This window comes from Megalops cyprinoides, chromosome 21 (assembly GCF_013368585.1).
Source record: "Megalops cyprinoides isolate fMegCyp1 chromosome 21, fMegCyp1.pri, whole genome shotgun sequence".
NCBI classification, from domain to species: domain Eukaryota; kingdom Metazoa; phylum Chordata; class Actinopteri; order Elopiformes; family Megalopidae; genus Megalops; species Megalops cyprinoides.
In genome coordinates, this window is record NC_050603.1 from 5,260,001 (window position 1) to 5,284,006 (window position 24,006).

General features: G+C 47.1%; 1 protein-coding gene across 6 annotated transcripts in view; it reads right to left on the reverse strand.

Annotated features, from left to right (window-relative positions):
* Positions 1–24,006, reverse strand: part of adgrb2 (adhesion G protein-coupled receptor B2) — a 249,326-nt gene that overhangs the window by 31,017 nt on the left and 194,303 nt on the right. For all 6 annotated transcript variants that reach the window (XR_005004465.1, XM_036515960.1, XM_036515957.1 and 3 more), the window contains exons 18-23: positions 13,608–13,711; positions 11,320–11,422; positions 9,000–9,150; positions 5,309–5,378; positions 4,564–4,630; positions 2,328–2,413 (exon numbers count right to left, since the gene is read on the reverse strand). Coding sequence is in view for 5 of the 6 variants with exons in the window: in XM_036515960.1 (XP_036371853.1) it covers positions 2,328–2,413; positions 4,564–4,630; positions 5,309–5,378; positions 9,000–9,150; positions 11,320–11,422; positions 13,608–13,711 (581 nt within the window). In the remaining variant the exon portion in view is untranslated. The remainder of the gene's footprint in view (positions 1–2,327; positions 2,414–4,563; positions 4,631–5,308; positions 5,379–8,999; positions 9,151–11,319; positions 11,423–13,607; positions 13,712–24,006) is intronic.

A 24,006-nucleotide genomic window follows, 5' to 3' on the forward strand; every position in this document is an offset into this window, starting at 1 on the left:
ACAGTCCAAAATACCTTTATTTGAATCATTTTCATGAAATGAATCACTCTGAAATAGTCCAAAAACTTAATGGGATGTGTACAAATCAGACCCTTTGCCTGTTCTTTGAGTGGCCCGATTCACTGCAGTTCTGACTTCTCCCATTGCATCATGGGACTGAGTTGGAGAACCAGCCCTTTCATCTTGATTCCTTGCTTCGGGTCAGTACTGTATAGGGTAAAGCTTAAAACATTGTTAGAAGCAAATTTGCCTGGAGTGCCCAAAGGGGATCGCTGTGTCGCTTCATTTACCTTGAGAGGCTTTTTTTTCCCTGACATCAAAAGAATCATCAGATTAGGGACAATTTGTACTGCAATAAGAGCCAGAATGGAAACTGTAGGACTGGCTCATTAAGGGAGGATGTCAAAGACAAAACAATCCGAGCACAAAGAATTGACAGATCTGGGCGGGGGACGGAGTGCGGGGGGGGGGGGGGGGGGGGGGGGGACTGATGCCAGGGCGTCTCAAAGCTGCCTCGAACATGACATTTCAGGCGATCTGGGGAACTAACGTGGAGCACCGGGAGGGGGAAAAAAAAAATTAAAAACAAATGAATAACACGAAAATGTCATCACGGATAATACTCCTCCTTGTTGCTCCTGGTTATGGCGTTTTAGTTTGTTCTCAATCCCAGATCATTTAATTAAAACACCCCCATCACATGCTGTGAGGACTTGCAACAGACCCAGGAGTATGTGTTCGAACCATTTAGCATGAGCCCAAATTAATAGGAGGTGGCGTAACATGGAGTATTAGCATGGTTAACATCTCATTTACTGTCAGGGTCTGCTGCGTGTTTCATGAATAAATAAGTGTTTAAGACAACTTTCCCCATTAATGTGATAAGTATGGGCTGTCTGTTGCTAGGTACCCTCAAACGAAGAAGGCTTCGTCAATAAGAAGGTTATAATGGTCTCACGATAAGGGAATATCAGTGTTACTGAGGCACCTAAGGTACAAACGACGTAAGAAATGATCTGTTGTTAACCTTTGCAGCTCCCCAATAAATCAATTACACTTGTCATATTGTCAACAGTGGGTGGGGGGGAAGAGCAAAATCCAGAAATCAATTCCCAGGAAATGAAAGCATAGATCTTGTCTGAGGGATTAGGAATATCCAGACACTGGATTATCATAGATCAGTGATTTAGAGCAAATGTAATTAAGAGGGACAAACCAAAACCATAATTCATTATTGGATTCACGTCACAATTGCAATTTACAATCAAGGCAAGACCCGTAAAAAAGAAAAAAAGTTTATCATCAGCAGCAGCGGGTGACCCATGACAGTTTATTACTGGAAGAGTAACATGGAATGCAAATGTAATGATCATACTAGTAATGATAATAACAAAACACAAGAGATCTTTCAGCCACCCACATGTAGGTCAGCACAGTTAACGCATTTGAGGCTTGATTATAAAAAAAACAAAAAAACACCCTACCTACTAATCAGTAAAATATGTAGCCAGTGTAGGAATTAATCTGAAATGTCTGTTGAACCATCTAAATTGTAAACTAATATCTCAGTGGCAAGTTCATGATTCAAAACTGATGGGTCAATGAGGACTTAAAACTATAAACATACAACAGGGTGAAAGCTATAATATCACTATAATGTCTAATAATGTATCTCAGCGACAAATGGTTTTTGTGTCTGAATGGTTATCTAATGGATTTCACAGAACAAGGGGGGGGGGCATCTCTTGGAGTGAATTAATAAACAGGAAGTGTTAAACTGACACTATTAGTGGATCTCCAACCGGTCCCTGAGGTGATGTAAACGCTGCTTCTGAAACAGCGCTGAGGCTTGACCCCGGCGGCGGTTATGACAGTGAAAGATTTATCACGTCCACGGCGGACGAAAAGCAAAGCTTTACACGAAAGACTCGTTTATTCAACAGATGAACACGGGGCTGGCCTCTTACGGGCTCGCTCCGGCAGGGGAGAGGCGCGGTAATGATGCGTCCATTAGAGGATTGTTTCCAGGTAAACACGGCGACCGATCGATACCACCTCGTTAATAAAGCTGTCATAACGGTTAGGGATGCGCCGGGCTGAGCGGTCTGGGACTGTGGTGTCTGTCTGGGTCAAACGCACTGGAATTCAGTCAGAGCAGCTGGGCTGACAGTGCCTATAGGAACTGTGGGATAGTATCTGCACAGCTGATTTTACAACTCCTGCAGATTGTAACTGGAGAGTGATCACTCCCCTGATGGTGCTGATGTTGATCTCACGGTTCACATGCCTTTATTAGGGGTTTATTTTTTTTTTCCCATTTCACCTACCCGGCTCGCTGCTTTTTGGACTTGTCTGAGATGCCATCCCTTGACATCAGTTTATTGAAGACCACAATTCCAATCAGCATGTTCACCTGAAAGAGAGAACAAACATTTGTCATTAACCTCTGTATTTATAGCGTGTGTGTGTGTGTGTGTGTGTGTGTGTGTGTGTATGTGTATGTGTGCACGTTTTTGGTAGTTGGGAGGCTGCTAAGACTTCAGTATTGAAATCTTTTTGCTGTGAATAAAGATCTGCAGTATTGCACACACAAAATCACCTTTGCAATGAGCTGGCTGTAGCCAGCCAGCTAGAAAACAGGTGAGCTACCTTATTCATTTACCTCACTATATGCAGGTACATACTTAATTCCTCCGTAACTGAAAATTCTATGTTTGTTTTTCTTTATTTGCAGACCAGCTAGCAACTGAGCTGCTGCATTGGGTTTACTTACGAGAGATCACTCTGTTTGTATGCAAATATATTCCTGAGCTGGGCGTTAACATCTTAAGTTGTTAAGAATGCGCAGCCTCAGCGGTTTTCTGCGCAATACCAAGTACAGCAAAGTCTTCCGGTGTACATGAGAGACTGGTTGGCATAATAAAATCAGACAGAGATAAAACTGTTGGAGACGGTAAACCCAATAATTCTGGTGTGGACCGGCATTCAGCCAATCCTGACTTTTTTTCTTACTCAGAGAACTTGGTGATGATGATGATGATGCCACATCCCTGGCCAGTAATGTTGGTAATGCATCCCATTTGTGATGTGGTCAGGGTAACGGTTTTGGGGAATTCAGAGTGGTAAACGAGTACAAACTCAGGCACCGACGCTCCTCTCTCTCTCTCTCTCTCTCTCCCTCTCTGTGAAACATGCTATTTACAAAGCCTTCACATCTGTGCCCGGCGACCCGCCGCTACGCATATCTGTACAGCTTTCCAGCGCGTGGGCCCCATTTTCCACGGAATCGGGTCGATCTTGTAGGATTTTCTACACGGGTGACATTTCCCTTCCTAATCCTGTTTGTGCATTTTCAGCCGAACAGCCTTACCTTCTGGGACATTATCAAATCGACCATTTCAATGCCTTGCCTCTGACTTTTAAAGAGAACGGCAAGAGAGGGAGGGGAGAGAGATAGGGGGGGGGGGGGGGGGGAAGAGACAGGAAGAGACTGCGGAGCAGGAGGGAGAGAGAGAAAAAGAGAAAGAGGGAGAGAGGCACAGAAAGAGACTACAGAGACAGAGAAGAGGGAGAGAGGGACAGAAAAAGATAACAGAAACAAGTGGAGAGAGACAGAGGGAGGGACAGAAGGAGACTAGAGAGGGAGGAGAGGGAGAGAGGGGCAGAAAGAGATTACAGAAACAGAAGTGTGGAGAGACAGAGAGAGGGACAGGAGATTGAAGTGTGGGAGGGACACAGAGACAGAAAGAGTGATGTTCCTGCGATAACAGCAGTGAACAGAATTGTCTCTCTCCTCACTCCTGTTCCAGCACAGCCCAAGCTGAAACAGACAATCGGTTACAATTTTGCTGGTTGCCGTGGGTGAGATTAATTAATTTTCCATTAATTAGATTACTTCGCTCCGGGTGCTGTGTGCGTCTCCAGATGCCCAGAGCTCATTTTCAGTGGTGTGCATGTGTGAGTGGGTTTGATTGCACCACGAGCAGACACAGAAAAATATCCAGAACCTATTCAACCCCATGCTAAGAGCCAGCAGTCTGAGACACACACACACGTACACACATGTACATGCCTACATGCATGCGCACGCACACACACACATACACACACACACACACACACACACACACACACACACACACACTCAAACACACACAAATTAAAACCCTCACACTCTACAAAAGGCCCCCAAAATGAATGTTTATCTACACTCCAGATGTTGCAGAACCCGACCTAGAAAAAACATCACACAATGGAGCAGCCTAATTTCATCTGACACGGCATGGTGGCTGCCCCTTAAGGCATTCGGGTCCGAGGACAAAGGGAGACGAACGGCATCTCCTTCCTTGGCTGATTAAAACGCCCCTCACAGTGCATCTGGACCAATCAAAGACCGTGCATAAAGAGCGAAGAGGAAAACAACACAGCTTACGGTTACTGGGACTTTGACGGACATCGAGACCCGCCAGTGAGGGGGAAGAGGGTCTTAGAGGTGGAGCCCATTAGCACTGTGATGGACAGTGACATCAACCAATGAGGAAAAAGTACAGAGGTGGAGCTCACCAATACGATGACAGCTGCGGGTCCCACAAAGGCATACAGCAAGCCCCCTTCCAGAGACAGCCAGCAGCTAGGACACAGAGACAGAGAATCACATTGAGAGAAGGGTTCTGCTCAAAAACTTGGAGTGAGGGCCCTCTTTCTTAAGACCTCCAAAAAGGTAACAGCATCTTGGCTTTAGGTGACATCAGAGATATAGATCTTATCCACTGCAGAGCTGGAACCAGGCTGGCTCACCAGCATCCCTTTTCCATCACTGGGAGGTTGTACTGCTCTGGTGGCAGTGTTTTGCACTGGTCAGCAAGCTTTTGATTCAGCTCGATCTCATGCTTCCCCGGTTCCAGCTCCGCAGTGGAAAACGTGGTATAATGAGCCAGCCTGGTTACAGCACCACAGTGGGAAAGGGTTACAATGAACCAGCCTGGTTCCGGCTCTGCAGTGGGAAAGGGTTACAAAAAGCCAGGCTGGTTTCAGCACTACAGCAGGAAAAGGGGCACGTGGGTGTTGTAATTTAATTTAATTTTAATCAAATATCTAATGAATAAACCCCTCTGCAGTTCCTCGCTATGCTTGCCATAGTCATGGTTTGACAGCCGGACAGAACAGGCCACCATATGGCCAATCAGCTTACACAAAGAGGACATGCCACTGTGAGGGCCGAGTTCAGCAAGTGCAGGGCTCTCCGAGTTTGCCCCCGCTGAGGGGGGTCACGTTCTGTGAGGTCACCAGGCGGAGCAGAGAGACTTACTAGCTGGGCGTGCCGTAACCCCTGGCTCTGGTGAATCCCACGGACACAGCAACGACGAGAGCTGGGAGACCTAGGGAACAGAGGGAGGGAGGTTTACTCTGCTGACGCTCTTCCACGTCTGCCTCTGTGGCATGCACTTAAAAAATGCTGAAGAAGAACTCCCTGCACCCTTCCCAAACCCACTATATAACATATCCATGTTTTGGGCAGCAGTGTGGCACAGTGGTAAGGAGCAGGGCTCATAACCGAAAGGTTGCTGGTTCAATTCCTCACTGGGGCACTGCTGCTGTACCCTTGGGCATGGAACTTAACCCACAATTGCCTCAATAAATATCCAGTTGTATAAATGGATGACGTGTAAAAACTGTAACCTATGTAAGTCGCTCTGGGTAAAAGCGTCTGCTAAATAACAGTAATGTAATATAATACACCCACACAAATACTAATGGTGAGGTGGTAAAAAAGGTAAGAATACAGATATGTTGCTAAACCTTTTGTCCCATTTTTCCAGGCCCCGCTGAACTCGGCCATCTACAAGTGATGCCCCCCTCCCTTCGCCGAATCACTGCCTGAGGCTCGAAAAAGCACGCACTATTCATATGACTGATTATGGCCGCCTTCAGACAGAAAGCGCAATCACAGGAAATCACGGTGCACGCTGTTACTGTTAACGGGGGAAGGGGGAGACAGCAGACAGAGCGGGGGGGGGGGGGGAGCCGTGGCTGCAGCCCTGCTACGGCTAACAAAACGCCTCTGACGTGGGGAAAGGTGAAATTATTCTCTTAATGGCCACGCTGGGTGAGATGTGTCCAACCAGTCAGTGCTGAGCTGAGAGGTAGTGTGTCACTGACAGTGAGATGCAATGGCTACCGATTCAAAAACGTAGGTGATTGCTACATTACATTATCGTCATTCAGAAGATGCTCTTATCCAGAGCAACTGACATAAGTTACAATCCTTTACATGTTATCCATTTATACAGCTGGACAAATACCTTGCCCAAGGGTACAGCAGTGCCCCAGCAGGGAATCAAACCAGCAACCTTTTGCTTACAAGCCCTGCTCTTTACCACTATGCTACACTGCTGCCCAGGTGATTATTCTAGGAGAAAAGACTCATCACTGAATTAAGTTTTCTGAATCTTTGTTTTATTCTCAGATTAGATACGTCAATATATGCGCTAATGGATTGTCAGAATTTTAAAACATCCAGTTGGCTATCGAAATGCCTGGTTGTATGAGATAGTAAAATGCCTTTCCTGTATGAGTTAAAACGCTGTCTGCACGGCCCGCTTGTGGATGAGGTTCATTGTCTGCCACCGTTGTGTGAAGTCTGTCTAACCGCAAACCACATGCTTTTGCAGTATGAAGTGTCATGTCTGCCATTTAATTCCCAGGCCCCCTTTTGGGATATGAACCCATGTCCCTGTGCTGCCGGCCTCTCTAATGGGCTCTCCATCACAGGGGGGGTCACTTAGTTATGTATTAATTAGGCACATTAATTACACTCTCGCTCAGCCTGTATGCAACGTGGGCACTTAATGAGCTTGGCTCTGAAATATTCATGTAATTAACAATGCACTGATTAACTCCACAAATTAAACGCAATTAAGAAAAAAACCAGCATTAATGAAAGAGGAGGGAGGGCGGAGGGAGAGAAACTTTGTGAAAAATGACAAAAAGCTTAATGTACAGGAAAAGCAGATACGTTTTTTTCCCCCGCTGATTCTTAAACAGCACCTTCAGGGTGTATTCTGTGAGTGTGTGTGTGTGTGTGTGTGTGTGTGTGTGCACGTGTGTCTGTTTTAAAGGTTTTCAATTAAGGTCAGAATTCACAACCACTATGACATCGATTCCGTGCATTTTTAATAAGGCTGGCTACCACCGCATCTATTTTAAAGCATCTCCATATGAAGGCTGAATCATTCCATCAGTGTTAGGGCTTTTATGCCGACGCCCACTAATTTCATTAAACCTTAGCAATAAAGCAACACATCAATCCTCGGGATGCATCTTCTGGGGGCATCTCGAACCGAACGGGTCTGATCGCCGGATCAATAAGACATCAAATGAAGACAGGTGCCGCAGTGATTTCTCCAGAATCTCCCCCGAGTTTCTCTTTTCTCTTTTCAGAGAGATGGTATTATCCGCGTTTTCGTTCCCAATCACCTCATACACAGTTGTCACACAGCAGCGACTCTGTGCCAGCCTGGGCACGGTGCCACACTGTGATATGTTTTGCGATGCGCCGCGCATTATTGTGCCACAGTGAACTGAGGGCACTGTCAGCCCGCGTTAAATCAGACACTTGAGAAATCATTCTTATTCTTTCTTTATGAGAAGGCTCGGCTCAGAAGAAGAAGAATGCTTCTCAAACTGTCAGAATGACATCTCTCAAACTTTGTATCCGGAGCATCATCCTTTCAAGACTCCCATTTTTTTTTTCCTCAAATACAAGGGGAGTCACACTGTCAAGGAAAAAAAAAATACAAACAAAAACTTTAGAGGATGACTCTCGTACTTTTAGAGGTGAGTCATCTTGTATAAAGGTTTTTTTTCTATGCGGGGCAGGTCTATTTGCTGTAAGTGTAGAGGAGGTTAATATGAAAACTGCAGTGAAAGCGTATTCTGGTGTGTGAGTGTGTGTGCAGGTATGTGAGCAGGTGTGTGCACAGGTAGGGCTGGGCAATATAATATAATATAATAACAGCTATCCCAGGCATGTGGCGTTTTTTTTTTCCCGCATTTTTTTCCCGTTCGTCATACCTGATGTGGGAGCACACCTCCAAAGTTCAATGAAATGCTTCTGGGGTAGAAAAATATCACTTGTGTCTATATGTTGGTTAACTTACCTATTGGCTTTGAAAAACGCATAGCGTATGTTTTCACTAGAATTATCAAAATAACATGTTAATTTCGATGAATTAATTATAGAAAAAATAACGCATCAAAAAAATTAATGCAGATTAATCGCATTCTGTGATGCCCCTTAACCCCATACGGCACTGTGCATTTAAGCATTTATCATACCCAACTGCAGGCTAGCTAGGTTCTTCTATATTATACATGGAAATGTATCTACATTTGTGCTGTTGGTAAATGCGAATTAGGTTCGCTTTGGCGTAATCAATGATTGTATTGGAACATCTGTAAAGCGGAGTGATACATGTATAGTTAAAAGTGCCAGTGCTGTTATACTGAATATCAGCGCTCATGGAATGCCTCTTGTCCAATCAATTTACTTGGTCGGAACTAACTGTTGGATAAAGCACAATTTGAACATAAAATGCTTCTCACGGCAAATATTGATATATGCGATTAATTTAGATTAATTAATCACAAAGCATGTAATTAATTAGATTAACTTTTTTTAATCACTTGACAGCCCTAGTTTTCACTCTTTATCTTTGTAGCCATGTGTTTCTATCGACTACATGGAAGCAGCATAGTGCTGTTGCTGTGATATCAACATTGAATAGATACAAGTGGCATTTCACATGGCCTCGGAAAACTTTGGAGGTGTGCTCCCACATCAGGTATGGCTAATGGGGAATAAATACGGGAAAAAACCTAATGCCACATATCGGGGATAGCTGTTATTGCGGTAAAAATAGCTATTCGATATATCGCGACGGCTATATCGCCCAGCCCAGGTGTGTGTGTGTCTACAGCACGCAGGAAAGGTGCCATACCCCAGCCGAGGCACAGGAAACGTTTGCGGATGAGGCGCGTTCTCATCTTGCCAATCACGGCCAGGTAAGACTGCCACGCCTCCGTCAGCACCCAGCAGAAAGAGGCAAGGAAGAAGAAGTGCAGGAAGGCCGCCGTCATAGTGCAGAGAGCCTGCGGACCAAAACGCAGAGAGGGGGGCGAGGGGAGGGGGAGGGGGAGAGAGGGTGAGGGGAGGGGGCGAGAGAGGGCGAGGGAGGGGGAGAGAGGGAGAGGGAGGGGGAGAGAGGGTGAGGGGAGGGGGAGAGAGGGTGAGGGAGGGGGTGAGAGGGAGGGGGAGGGGGTGAGAGAGGGCGAGAGAGGGGGAGAGAGGGTGAGGGGAGGGGGAGAGAGGGCGAGGGAGGGGGAGAGAGGGCGAGAGAGGGGGAGAGAGGGTGAGGGGAGGGGGAGAGAGAGGGCGAGAGAGGGGGTGAGAGGGAGAGGGAGGGGGTGAGAGAGGGCGAGAGAGGGGGAGAGAGGGTGAGGGAGGGGGTGAGAGGGAGAGGGAGGGGGTGAGAGAGGGAGAGGGAGGGGGTGAGAGGGTGAGGGGAGGGGGAGAGAGAGGGCGAGAGAGGGGGTGAGAGGGAGAGGGAGGGGGTGAGAGAGGGCGAGAGAGGGGGAGAGAGGGTGAGGGAGGGGGTGAGAGGGAGAGGGAGGGGGTGAGAGAGGGCGAGAGAGGGGGAGAGAGGGTGAGGGGAGGGGGAGAGAGGGCGAGGGAGGGGGTGAGAGAGGGCGAGAGAGGGGGAGAGAGGGTGAGGGGAGGGGGAGAGAGGGCGAGAGAGGGCGAGGGAGGGGGAGACGGGAGGGGGAGAGAGGGCAAGAAAGGGCAAGAAGGGGGAGAGGGGGTGATAGGGCAACAAAGGGCAAGAGAGGACGGGGGGGGGGCAAAGACAGGATAGGGGGTGAGAGAGGGTGAGAGGTGGACAGAGGGAGGCCAGTGAGAGGGAGAGAGACAGATAGACAAAGGGAGGGAAAGAAAATTCATGTGAGAAAGAAGTGTCCAGAAAACCAGATAAAAGTAAGACTTCAGAGAGAGTGCAAAGAGCCCGAGCGCGTGAGCTAAGCAGTTTGACAGTGTGTGAGAGGTGGAGTGAGAGAATGGGCTGGTCATCAGAGAGTAAAGTACTGAAACAGAGAGCAAACACACAGCACATCAGGTGCCTCAGCTTTTTAAGCCGTTTGAAGTGGATTTTGACAATGGCACAGTGATACAAAAATGAGACATACAGAATCCTGTATATTGCAGGTAACAGGGTGCTCATGGTGCCCACAGAGTGAATGTGTGAACTATGTGTCATTAACAGTGGGTCGTGTGTGTGTGCGTGTGTGTGTGTGTGTGTGTGTGTGTGTGTGTGTGTATGTGTGTGTGCGCGTGTGTGAGGAAGACAGGTGCAAAATGTGTCACCAGTGAGACTTGCAGGGATGTTTCGGTCTGTTAATTATTAATGCCAGAGACTGGTCCCTGTCCAGGCACCGTTCCCGTGGCGATGCAGCATCAGCAACGCCAGCTCAGCAGAGGCAGCGGTGGCTTCCTACACCATCAGCACTCTGCGGCTCTGGAGATCAAGCGGGGTTCAGCAAGCACCCAAAAGGCCTTTTAACAAAAAGCGCTCTGTCCCAGACAGAGGACAGAATCGCCAGTAATGGGTCTGACATGCACCCCATGAGAGAGAGAAGGAGAGAGCAAGATTTAATATGCTTCCCATTCCAGTCTCTTGCCTGCGTGCCTCCAACTCCCAGGGTGACTGTGCCAAGAAAGAGCATCACACAGGCCTCTGACATTGAGCCTCAAGAGCCATCTCTGCATCCACCAGCGGAAGGCAATAGAGAGCAAAGGCCAGAGATTCCAGGCCCACGGTAGGAGAGTTTTCAGAATGGGTTCATAACACAGCCAATCAGATAAAGATATACTGATGCTGGCCTCAGCCAGGCCACCCACACCCACAGAGCCGAGACACCTCAGAATGTCAAACTCGCCCCCAGTGGTGCATTAGCTGGCATTGTCAGTGGCTAATTTAATTCAAGCATAAAGAGCTTGTTTCTTTAAGATTTGCCAGTGGGGCAAACTTTGAGTTCTCCCTTAGTCTGATATCAAATAAAAAAAAAAAACTGACACCAGGAGCTTCGAGTTTGTAAGGAAAGTTACTACAGTCACAGAGGCCTGCGATGCTAAGACAGAGAACAGTGGTGTGTGATAAGCGGTCAGTAAGGCGTTGATTGGACAAGGGTTTAGGCCCCTGCAAGAGTGGGCCGGAGACCCCGTCTCTGCAGGAGGAGGGGGGCGGGGCTTCCTCACACTCTCACCTTGCTGAGTGTCTGTGACTGTCCCACAAGGATGAGCACGTTGGAGGCTAGGATGGAGAGGCAGAAGTTTACCAGGATGATGGACCTCTCAGAGCGAATGTACCTGCACAGAGAGAGAGGGAGTAAGAGAGAGTGAGAGAAAGAGGAAGAGAGGGAGGGAGAAGGAGGGAGAGAGAGAGAGAGGGAGGGACAGCACATCGCAGAGTTAAGGACAGGAATACGACGGCAGACAGACAGGTAACGGGCGGAGCTGATGAAGAGAGGCCGCTGCAGTTGTTGTGGGCCTGAGGGAGAGGGGGAGAGGGATAAGAATAACTCCCACCATCTGCAGCCCTCGCTCCCTACACTATCCACGGAAATACACCGGCTGAGAAAGGAGGGATGGAGGTCACGGCAAAAGAAAAACCGTAACACTGAAGCAGCTGAAATGCTTTATATACATGTACACTGAAAGACACGGAGGATAACCGCAAAACAGAGGTGGCCAACTCTTCAGGGTGGTCCCTGAAGTGAGCGTGAAGGAAAAAGAACCACATCCATTATGGTTGTTTATCAAATAAGTGTATTTTACATTTAATATTATTTAATTTACTTTGCTAGCAGAGGTATACCTCCCTTAATGTTTCTACGAAAATGCTATAAACCATCCCCCTGTTCTTGAACTGGAGGCATCATATCACGTGTTTCAAATGGGTGTCCATGTTTTGTTAGCATTTGTGCTGGAAGTCGCTCTGGATAACAGCGTCTGCTGAATGAATGTAATGTAAAATAATGTATTGTTTGAGATATCCTACATAACTCTGTAACGTGCACTAAGTAATCCAAGTTGACCGCATAACCAGCCTGGGGAAACTGATATACACCTTAACTCTTACAGCAGCACACGGGCAGCGGGCCAGTGCCTAATACACGCTGCATTGAGCCAGCTACGTGTGTGATCGCCTCAACTACCCCTTCAATGGACAGGACAATGACTCTACTCAATGGATCAATCACCGTCCTTTAACTTCCTCTAAGCACTGGGGCCTGAACTACCTCCTTTCTGGGGCGATAAGCGTTTGATCAGGTGCCAGGTCCAACAGCCCACAAACAGATCTGCCAGGGGGAGAGAGAGAGAGAGAAAGAGTGTGTGTGTAGGTGTGTATGTGTGTGTGTGTGTGCGCTGCTTGCATGGCGTGCATGCGTATGCATGTGTATCGTGATGTTTGTGCTGGGCAGCAGTGTGGCATTATGGTGAAGAGCAGGGCTCGTGACCGAAACGCTGCTGGTTTGATTCCCCTCTGGGCCATTGCTGCTCTACCCTTGGGAAAGGTACTTAACCCAGAATTGCCTCCGTAAATATCCAGCATTATAAATGGATCAACACTGTAATGGGAAAAACTGTAACCTATGTAAGTCGCTCTGGATAAGACTGCCTGCTAAATGACAACAATGTAATAATGTAATGAGTCGAGAGCAAAATCGTTAGTGGGAAGATACCAGTACAGACAGTTAGAGCGCACTTCCTGAATGGAGCAGGTCACATGACACCGCCATCTGCCGCGGAGCAGAGTGACCCGCTGGTGGGCCCGGGGGTCGGATCAGCGCCGGTGTTACCGCACTGGAAATAATCCCGCTCGTCAGAGGGACGACCCGCCATCGCTCATTTGTTCGCAATTAGAGCTAATTGCAAGATTGGCGCCATGAACGTGTCTCCCATGCCAAATCTTTCTTTTTTTTTAATCTCCTGTGGAAAAAAAAGTGCTAAATTCTGCAAATAGCAGCATTTTTTTTCAGGGAAATGTCTCGTAAGAGACACTGAAACACTGCCGGCTCTTTTACCGTTACACGTCAGAGCTGCTCTTGCACATGAGACCGTACTGTTTGAGCCGTGCACAGTGTTCTGACCTTGTACGATTCCTCAAAACATTCTTTGTGCGATGTTGAATCTACCCCTTCCTCGGCTCCGTGGTCACAAGGTCCGCTCATGTGTGTGAACCTTCTCTGTCTTCCCCTCTCTCTCTCTCCTTCTCTCTCTTTTTCTCTCTCTCTCTCCTTCTCTCACTGGTGTGATGTAGCACTTGACAACACAGAGACAGATGCTAAAACAGGTGTGCCAGGTCACTAAGGCCCAGATCAGGACAAGCCAGGACTCTGGCAGCAGCGGCAGCAGAGTGGCACAGACAGATGGGGGGGGGGAGCAGGGGGATCAGGGTTGGGCTGGGGAGACAGCGGGTTAGTGGTCCACCGGGTGACTGGATGACGGGACGGGATGGGGTGGGGGCGGAGCCGGGGGGAGTGTGACGTACCTCCAGAAGGCAGCGTAGATAAGCAGCAGGATGAGCAAAGCTGTACAGGACACCCCACAGCCCACCATGAGGGGCACAGAGGGCATGCTGGAGGGTCCCATATCCTAAAAAGAGGGAGGGAGAGAGGGAGAGAGAAAGGTAAAAACACAGCTCTCTTCTACTTCTGTTGAGCCCGTAAAAACACAACTCTCTACTAATTCTGTTGAGCCCTGAAAGCTCAGATTAATATCTTTTTGTTTTGTTTTGTAAGTGGACTACAAAACAATTGCTCACACAAACATATGTCAACATGTGGAAGCACATGTCCTACTTACAAGGATATATGTCATATCATCATAGAGATTTAACCAAGATCTGCTCTCGTTTGTATTTATATTCTCAGATATTGTTGTCCAACATGAAACTGAAAATTTCCCGGTACATCGGATGTAGCAACAGAATCTTAATAATTTAAGTGCTGTTTTAAACCATGGAGAACCACGCTGCACTAAAATAAATCGCTTTGTAATACTGACAAAATATTGCTCACAAATGCTTTGGTTTCTTCCAATGCTTAAAGTAGATTCTGTGAGTCACAGTGACTGAGAATGAATCCAGTTTGTAACGAAGGTGTGAAGCTGTGAATCATTCCTCACCACACTCTCCTTCACAGAATGAAGATGAATGTGCATATCAGGTACAAACTCAGCTGTGTTCAACCAAGCTCTATGTGACAAAAAACCACAGTGAGGTGTGAAAACATGCTGATGTCTGCCTTCCCGGCTGAATGAAACCAAAAGCTATATCACAAAATGCACTGAAACATCCAAATAAGGTTCCGGGGGGTCGGGGGGGGACTAGCTGACTGCTATGCTGTTAGGTCATCAAACTTTCATGCTGTGGGAGTTGCTAGCCAGCAAACAGGTAAGCAGAAATCTTAGGGAGAAAATAAGAGGGGAAACATCTGTGGGGATAAGACATATATGACCAGATTGGTTTAGGAACAGATTAGCGTTCAAATTTCACGTCATGAAAGCTTGGCTATTATACGTCTGCAAGAGGAGATCTCTGAACTCACTTTGCAGACAAATGTTGGCCGCTTAGGTTGAGTGGTGGCCTACTGCAGAAGACCATCAGAGGTGTTTCTGCTGTGTTTCTAACTGCGGGTGTGTGTGTGTTTCCAAAAGACCACAGATGTGAAATAGGGACCATGAACAGGGACCTCAGCGAAATAGGGGCTACGCCCTTGCCCCAAGAGGTGCTCTTTCCTCACCTTGAGACGTTTATTAAATATCCTGTTTCGAATTATGTCTTTAATCCACACATTTATCGCCATTGTAACATATTTTCCCAAAACAAAGGACCCAGCAGCGCATTTACCCAGATAGTTACAGAAATAGTGAATGCAATTTAAACGAACGATTTTCACTGAAGGCCATCATTAGAGTCTGAGGGAGCTTTAATCAGGGAAATGTGGGCTTGAACTCGACCATATTCTCGCTGACACGGACACACTGATCTCTGTGTAAATATAACGGGTCCTGTAGCGGGGATAAGGACTGAGAAGAGGAGAGGGTCACAACCTGTGTACCGGTACAGGTGAGGATTTCATCTGTTTGTTCGTCAGAACATTCGTTTGTTTGTTTGCACACTGTTCCTGTAAAACTGGCATGTGTCTCTCGCTATAAGCCGGATTAACGGGGGGAAAAAGTAATCTCCTGCTTTGGTATCACTGGCCTCAGTAACTCCACTGAAATTTAATCAAGATTTTTTTTTTTTTTTTTTTTTTGGTTCAACACTGGAGGTTTTTTTTGGAGTTCAGAATCAGAACGACAGTCAGGGAACTCATTTAACTGAACTGCGGCGGTTTGGCGACATGACTCCTTGAGCCGCCTGAACAAATGAGCACATAACAAATCACGCGGCTTCGAAAAGCACCCCATCCTTTCCCAGAATGACGCCGGTCTTCGCCTGGCTTTTAAATCCTCCACTGCAGGCTTCCAGCTCAGTGCCTGACCTGATCCCCCCCCAGTGTGGCACCCTTGCTGGACCCCCAATCGATGGCCGGGGTGCAGGTGGTTGTGTGGGGCGCTCTCAGAGCAGGACCCTGCGTTAACATTTCCTTCCCTCAGCGCAGACCCTCTCCAGAGCTCGGGAAGATGCACTTTTAGCTCTGATAAGGAGAGGGGAGAAGGAGCTGAGACATGCCGACCCAGGTTAACGCAGTGCTACACTCAGAGGAGGATGTATGCCACAGATTCATAATGTTCAAGACAACCAACAGGACCTGTGCTGTGTGTGAGAGGGCATGTTTTACAGTTACACTGCTGATACTGGACCTCCTCCCACTTACATTATTTATTTGGACAAGTCACTGGGAAAGTTGAGTTTTTACATGTGATCTAATCATACATACATCTGAATATTAACAGAATCAGTTCAGGTAAAGTGCCTTACTTAAGGGAACAATAGTATTGCCCCACCTGGTACACAAATCTGCACCTTTTTGTCTATAAACATCGTTCCTTATTCACTATGCCACACTGCTGGCTATAGTCCTTCAATGATCACGACTGCACTGGACACTGTGACTGACTAACCATGAACATGTGACATTGGTAGGTCCTTCCTTACTTGCAAATATTAGAACACTCCACAGTTCATTTTCTCAGGGGTCATCACATTTTACATTTTTCTATTAACACACTGATGCTGTCCATTTTAGTACTAACAGGATGCTTTTTCTTATGGAGATTCTGACTATTTCAGCCCTGTCTGTAGCTGACAAAAGCCGAAAACTCAGTATAGCGGCAGTGAATTCCTTTCCCTACACTGCAGAAACTGGACTGGAAGCAGACGTGAGAGAGAGAAAGAGGCAGAAAAGAGAGGGTGGGGGCATGAAAAATAAAAACAAAAGCCCACTTCAATCAGCAGGCGAGGGAGAACGGGCAGAAACGGAGGTCCCTTTTCATCAGGCGAATGCCGGGAGAGGGTGCTTTCTGCGTTCTGATCTCCTATTCATAACCACTCCATCAAATGTATCTGTGCGAGCAGGAGGCTGAGACCAGCGCAGAATATTAATCATCAAAATTAATAAAAGAGGAAGCAAAAAAGAACACACAAAGGAGGGGGGGGAGGGGTGTGAGGCAGAATTCTTCAGTATTTGCAGGGTGGGTGGGGTGGGAGGAAAGAAAGAGAGAGAGAGAGAAGGTACACACAAAAAATTGGGGAGCTCTGCTTTAAGCAGTCTGAGAGGAGTTGCTTCTCTCTTGTCCAACTCAACTCCAGTGCCAACAGCAGAAGTCCAGAAGCCCTTACCAGCTCTCTTTTAACCACAGACACATCAGCCCTGGGAAAGGGAGCTTTATTGGTTTAGTCAAGACCATGACTGGTAGAATCAGGAGTAAAAGTTCCTGGGAACAAAAGTTCAGAGAAAACTGGGACCCAGGACCGAGGCAGTGCAGCAAGGCTCTACATGATGTTTGCCACAGAATTTGGACAACAGATACAATATTTACAAGTCAATTAATGAATGTTAACTGTAAAGTCTAGGGCAGCTACTCTTCCCTAAGAACACTGCAGTCTTCATCAATCCACTTCTACTGCTAACCAAAGGCCTGGGGTATGGGAAAGTTTGCTAACAAGTGTACTGTTAAAACACTACGGCGTGGTCACTGGTAGATATAGCTGGGTAATAGCTGTATCAATATCAACTGATAATGCGCGGTTTATTAAGCTTTGAAGCTAGACTGGCTGAAATCATACCACTATAAACTTGATTTTAAACCTTCAAGTAAAAATTTTGTAAAAGCTGATGATTTTCATCCTGCTTTTTTATTTCTTTTTCCTTTTTTTCTCCTCCTTGCATAACTCCTGACGACACTGCCTGATTTTGCTCAAATTACGTCCGCTTTTTGGTCTCGGCGCCCAGTCTAAAGATGCAAAAAAAAAAAATAAAAAGGTGTCACAAAGATGCAGGTAGTTACCAGTAAGTGACACTTAAGAAAGGTGCGGATGGTGAAAAAAGGCTCTCGCGCTGGGATTGCTGCAGAATAAATGTGGCAGGCGTCCTGATTGGCCAGCTCACAGCTGCACCTCTGTCACACCTTGTAGTCATGAAAGATTTACCATCTAAAAGCCCGTTTGATGCTCTGCACCGTCAGCGCTAACAGCGCTGAAACACCAAAACTAATTCAGACACGTGACACTTTAACACCAGAACTAGCCATCTCCAGCTTAATAGCTGCTTTAGCATTGACTGAACAGTAGGACCACCAGATGCTTTCTTGCATGTGCCAATAATGTCTCACAGCTTTCACTCATTCACTCGTTCATCACATTTCTGCAATAATCCAACACGGACAGTGGATTTGTATAGACTGCCAACATGGACAAACAGCCTACTCTACAATATCTAACAGGGTTGGAAAACATAACACTGGATGGCATTCCTCATGCTCATTCGGTACATATATTACATTTACATTTTACATTTCTTCATTTGGAAAATGCTCTTATCCAGAGTGGCTTACAGAAGAAAAGGTGCATTAGTACATTTTAATAATGAACCATGCTATAAAAGTTGCTCTTGATAGCAGCATCGGCCAAACGAATAAATGCACATTATAAATTTAGCATATGTATACCATAGCAGTTGTATGTCTTACTATACTGTCTAGATGAAGCAAACAACTTCTCCTAGCACTGCCTCTTCCCCCTCACATTTGGCATGTGTATCCAAGTCTGGCTCTAGGCCTGTGTTAATTACTTTCTTAGCTGTATCTTTCCTTGCTATGTACAATACTACCACTCCTCAGCACACTTTTTGCATGACATCCATTCATTACATTACCGCTGAGAAAGTAAGCCATGGAGTGTTTTAATATTTACAGGTAAGGAACGTTGTACAGATGTCACATGTTCATGGTTAGTCAGTTACGTTGACCTGTGCAGTCATGGTCATCGAGGGGCTATAGCCCGCAGTGTGGCATACATTACATTACCGACATTTAGCAGATGGCCTTATCTAGAGCGACTTGCACAGGTTACAGTTTTAACATGGTACCCATTTACACAGCGGGATATTTACCGAGGCTATTGTGGGTTAAGTAACTTGCCCAAGGGTACAGTAATGGTGCCCCAGTGGGAAATTGAACCAATACCCTTTCGGTTACAAGCCTTGCTGTGTACAACTATGCTACTCTGCCACCAACTCATTCATCTCATATTTGGCACAGTTCTCCGCCACGGTCACTCTACGGCCATGCTGACCACAGCTCAAAGTCACCGGCCGTCTAGCTTAGAAGCCTGGTGCCGTCCCAAGGCTCCTTAAATAAGCTCACGGGATGGGTGCCAGTGCCGAAACGAAGCCAGAGAGACCTAGCCTTTCACCTTGTTCATTTCGGCGCCCCGAGGATAGACCTTCCCATGCACTGCGCCGTAGTTTAAATAGGTGCGGCAGATGTGACGAGGAGGGGGGGTGGGGGCAATGCAGCCGTGGCTCACGAGGAGCGGAACGGCGCTCAAATTAGAGAGGGAATCACAGGCCATGTTTCCCAGCAGCCCCCAGGGCTGGTGCCACACTCCGGAGTGACTGCGAACGAAGCTATTTTCAGCCCAGGAAATTTTAACCTACTTATCCTGCCTAACGCTGTGGTGTGGAGACTCCTCCCTGCTCTCTCCCTCCCCACAATAACTTACGGCATCAACAAGTGACATTCAGACGGAGGGAAAGAGACAGAATTGGAATTTTTAAATCAACTTTATTCAAAAAACTTACTCAGCACATCACTGAGTCACTGAGATATTATCTGGTCAAGACAATAATGTCATCAAAAGAGAAGAAAAGATAAGTAGTTGCTAATTTGGTGGTGGTAGCTTCAAATCAGGAGGTAAACGTGCTTCATGGGATATTAGCAGTGCTTTTAAAACCCAGTAGAGGGTACACATTGCTAATGTGAGAATAACAGGTGTACAGACACTGTTTTTATTGTGGCCTATAAACAACACAGAAAATGACCTCGTTTCCAAACACTGTGAGCTCCAGTGTTTTACATTACATTACATTACATAACTGTCATTTAACAGATACTCTCATCCAGGGCGACTTACATAGGTTACAGTTTTTATATGTTACCCACTTTATAGCTGGACATTTGCTGAGGCAATTCTGTGCTAAGTACCTTGCCCAAGGTTACAGCTGCAGTGCCCCAGTAGGGAACTGAACCAGCAACCTTTTGGTTACGAGACCTGCCCCTTTCCATTGTGCTATACTGCCGCCCTCAGTTTTACCTGAGTGTGCTGATCGTTCACCAGCATCATTTCTTAATAGACACTTGGCATATCCACAAATGAATGGTCTGGAAGGTTCAAACTGACTATTACACGGACCCATCCATACGCAAGATAGATTAGGGAATCTGCTAGGGAACCATTGTCCTTTCAACAGATTGTTAATTGAGTAATCTAATTTAAGGTCAATCTATGTGATTGAACGCTTATGATTCCCCATCCCTCATTTCTAAAGTGATGGAAAAGAAGAACTTTAGTAGTTGGATATTACACTACTTTGAGATTGTTTTCTTTCTGAGAGCATGAAATCCAATGTATTTTCACTCCTGATCATATCACAGTCAAGCCCTGGCTCCTTGCCTCAACATATTTAATTTCTGCTCAGGTATAACGTCTTATCAGGGCCTAAAATGAAGCTTGTCGTGCATGTGATGGCTGTTGTGCCGTATATAAAGAGATGTACACTATTCCCTAAGAAGCTTAAGTGTCACTTTCAAGCTACGCTCATTGTTTTCTGTCAGGTTCCATCACAGAGAGGATGCTGGGTACTTTGCCTTGGCGAGGCACCCTGTTGGAGAGCCTCTGGAACAGATCAACGTTCAAAGCAGAAATGAAACATTCTGAATCGCATCAAAGCATAAGACGCCCCTGGGAAACGTTCTCGCGACGTTTCTGTAACGTCGTAACAGCACGCAGCTACGGTGAAATGAGAATGTGGTAACAGAAATGCATACAGCAAATCATCGGGACGAGAGACGGAGAGCCCGTCTTTTCCGGAGCCTTCCGCAGTAAAATACAGTTGAACAATGCCACTGGTGATGCTGACAGCCAGACATTTGTTCTGGCATTGCTGTACAGGCGTAATCAAGCTGGTTAATTTGAGGGGGGGCCGCCTCAGCCAATGTCAGTGAGAAAGGAGCCAGTCAGGACTGTCATTACAGAAACCCCCTGGCGGGCCATGAATATTTACCGCGCCGGCTCTGATTAAAACTCAAGCCTGTATCGATCTGGGACGGGAACGGCTAACACTGCTACGCTGGCCGACAGACTTTCATTAGCGCCCTCACTACAATAGCCCCTGTCCCGTTCTCAGATAACAGCCCGTCTCCGATAACCCCCCTGCTTGTCTTATCACTGTTTTCTTTTATGTATCAGATCAATAGCCCCTGCTTGATTTTGGATTTTTCATCCTCTCTGCAATTTACGCCCAACGAAGGCGGGGGTAGGGTGGAGGGAAGGGGTTTGGGGGGGGGGGGGGGGGGGGGGGGGGGTTGGCTTGGGCCCTCCGGCGGACGTGGCTGCGTCTTTAATTGCATTTTTGGATCGATGACGCGGAGTAAACCCTTGGTGAGAAAGAGGAATGGAAGTGTCAGGTGGGGGGGGGGAGCCTGACAGAGGCCGGAGTGACAGTGGGAAGCGGGACCCCTCCCGTGTGATTTGATGGTGGGGGGAGACCGGGGGGGGGGGGGGGGAGGGGGGGGCTGGCTGAGAGAAACGCGGGCGCACCGCCGGCGGGGGCCTATCCGTGCAGGATTTAGTGGACAATACAGATCCCCAGATATGCAGGGAATGTCATCCTGTGAAAGGACTGCTGGTGGGCCTTTTAACATGTGAGGAAGGGTGCTTCTGCGCCAGTCTGGATCTCATCCAGAGCAGTGTGTGTGTGTGTGTGTGTGTGTGTGTGTGTGTGTATGCGTGTGTGTGATTACATGTGTGCATGCGTTTCCCTGTTTAAACAACCCGATTTTCACACGTGCGCGAAACACTGCAATAGCAGAATGGGAATGCTGTCGCCTTCGCCACAACAATATCACAAAATTTTGACCTTAAGGTGCTGATTATGCGTATGAACACAGTAAGCCTGATGACTGTCAGGTTAAGGCAACAGCCCCACAGCGTTAACGTGACAGTCGCATAACGGTCTCACAATTAACACAGCAGTGGTGCCAGACAGCCAGTGGCAGCCAAGACCACATCACCGCCTATATAAAAGGATCCCTCGTGGCAGTAAATAGCCCGGGCTCTTCCGCCACTGTCTCTGTAAACGACGGCAGGAAATAAACAGGATTATCGGGCGATATGCACTGGGCTGTAATGACAGCAGTGGCTTAAACTCCCCCCTACTATTAAACATAGAGGTTAATCCTCCAAACACCCCCCCCCCCCCCCCGCCCCCTCGGCTTCCTATTCCCAGATAAGCTGTCACTGGCGGGCTGGAGATTCAGCGGCCTACACCAGGTCCAATCAGCAACGTAGTCCTCGCTGGGACAGATTGTGTACCACTTCAGCTCCACGTTAAAGCAGAGACATTATCCCCATTACTGCTGTATGAGGATGAGAGCCACGCAGTGCTGCATCTGTATGGGGACTGAGCAACCACCCCTCAGGAGCCCAGAGAGCAAACCAGCGATGCTAAAGAGAGGCTTTGTAATGGGGGGGGGGGGCTACTGTACGTAGTGTCAATCAATGACTTCATTCGGTCAAAAGAGCTTGACCTTCATAGAACAACAGTGCAACTGTGTCAAACCTGTGAGCCGTTGCCTAAAGATGCATGTAAGGTGTGCCGTAGCGGCTTCTCTGGAGAACAGCAGTGAATTCTATGGTCAGTGTCTATGTTGCTCGGGATTTTGTCAACACCACAGGGCGGTACAGGTCCTGACAGGTACAAACTAACACCAACAGGCAAGCGGCATGTACCACAAAAGACAAACAAAACCCGCTTTGACACGCGCTTTTCTGCTTAATACAGTTCGGTATTGAGAGCAAATTTAGCCTTGAGGCAGCAACGATTTTCTCAGCGTTTGTTTTCTGATCATAACGATTGAAGCGAATGATGTGGGAGGGTGAAGCTCTGAGGCCCACTTCACTGGTGGTTCTCTTCTCTCTTAAAGGGAGCTGTTAACTTTTCGCAGGCCTGCTGGTGAATATGTAATGCGGAGCAATAATGAGGAGGCGCTGACCTGTGTCCACCCAACCTTGGCTAATAGCTAATGGAAAAAATATTACCGCGTGCTAATGGCGGTGTTTATCGCACATCTCCAAATGTCACCAGCCATTCTTTCACTGATGAATGGGCAGCGGGGTCCGCTGGTGACAGCATCTGGGATGTCGATGCATTTTCAAGAGAGGGAAATGCGCACGCACACACACACACGCACACACACGCACACACACACACACGCACACACACACACACACACACACGCACACACACACGCACACACACACGCACACACACACGCACACACACGCACACACGCACACACACGCACACACACGCGCACACACACACTCTCAGTCATTGTCCACTGGGATTTTTAAGTGTGTCAGTGCTCACATGTAAGGGCTCCTACTTTCATGACCTGATTCATCTCCATATATTACATATATATGTAAATGTAATATATGGTGATAATTTCAATATACTTTACACCCTTATTGAAAGCATGTAGAGCAACAGAGAGCGTTGAGTCACTTGTCATTTCTTTCTGGCTCACGGCCATGGCCCTGAATAACTATTTTGTCATCTGAAGGGCAATTTGTGAAAAATGCTGGAGATAACACTTCTATACAGGTGTGCTATAACTGCAGTATAACCCTGCTATAACTGTGCATATGAGCAATACTTCATGAGATTTCTATGACATCCAAAATGTGATTTTGTGAGAAAATTGGAAGCAGCGACGACACTAGCGACAAAACTAAATTATGAACAGGCTGATGAGATAAAATCAGGAAGCAAAGACCATGACCGAAAAATCGTGACTAATTTCATGACTATGAAAATTAATTGTAAAAGTTCCTGCTATTTGACAGGGGTAAGCTGGTCTCCAGGAGCACTGAAGGTCTGAAGCTATAACGGATCCATTGAAGTTAGGACAGCAATTCTTCCTGTGACATTTCAAACAGCCATTCCCGTTTCTCAACAAAATTCAAGCTTTAGGGTAACCTTTAGAAAAGGCTGCAACTTTTTCCTATTTATCCCCCATTCTGGCCTCTCCTGAACCCTCCTCTTTCTCTATCTCTCTCACTCCATCCCTCAGTTTCTCTGCACGGCATCCAGCCTTTTGAATGCCTCTCCTCTGCTCCCCTTCAACCCCCATTTCTCTCACTCTCTCTCACTTACACC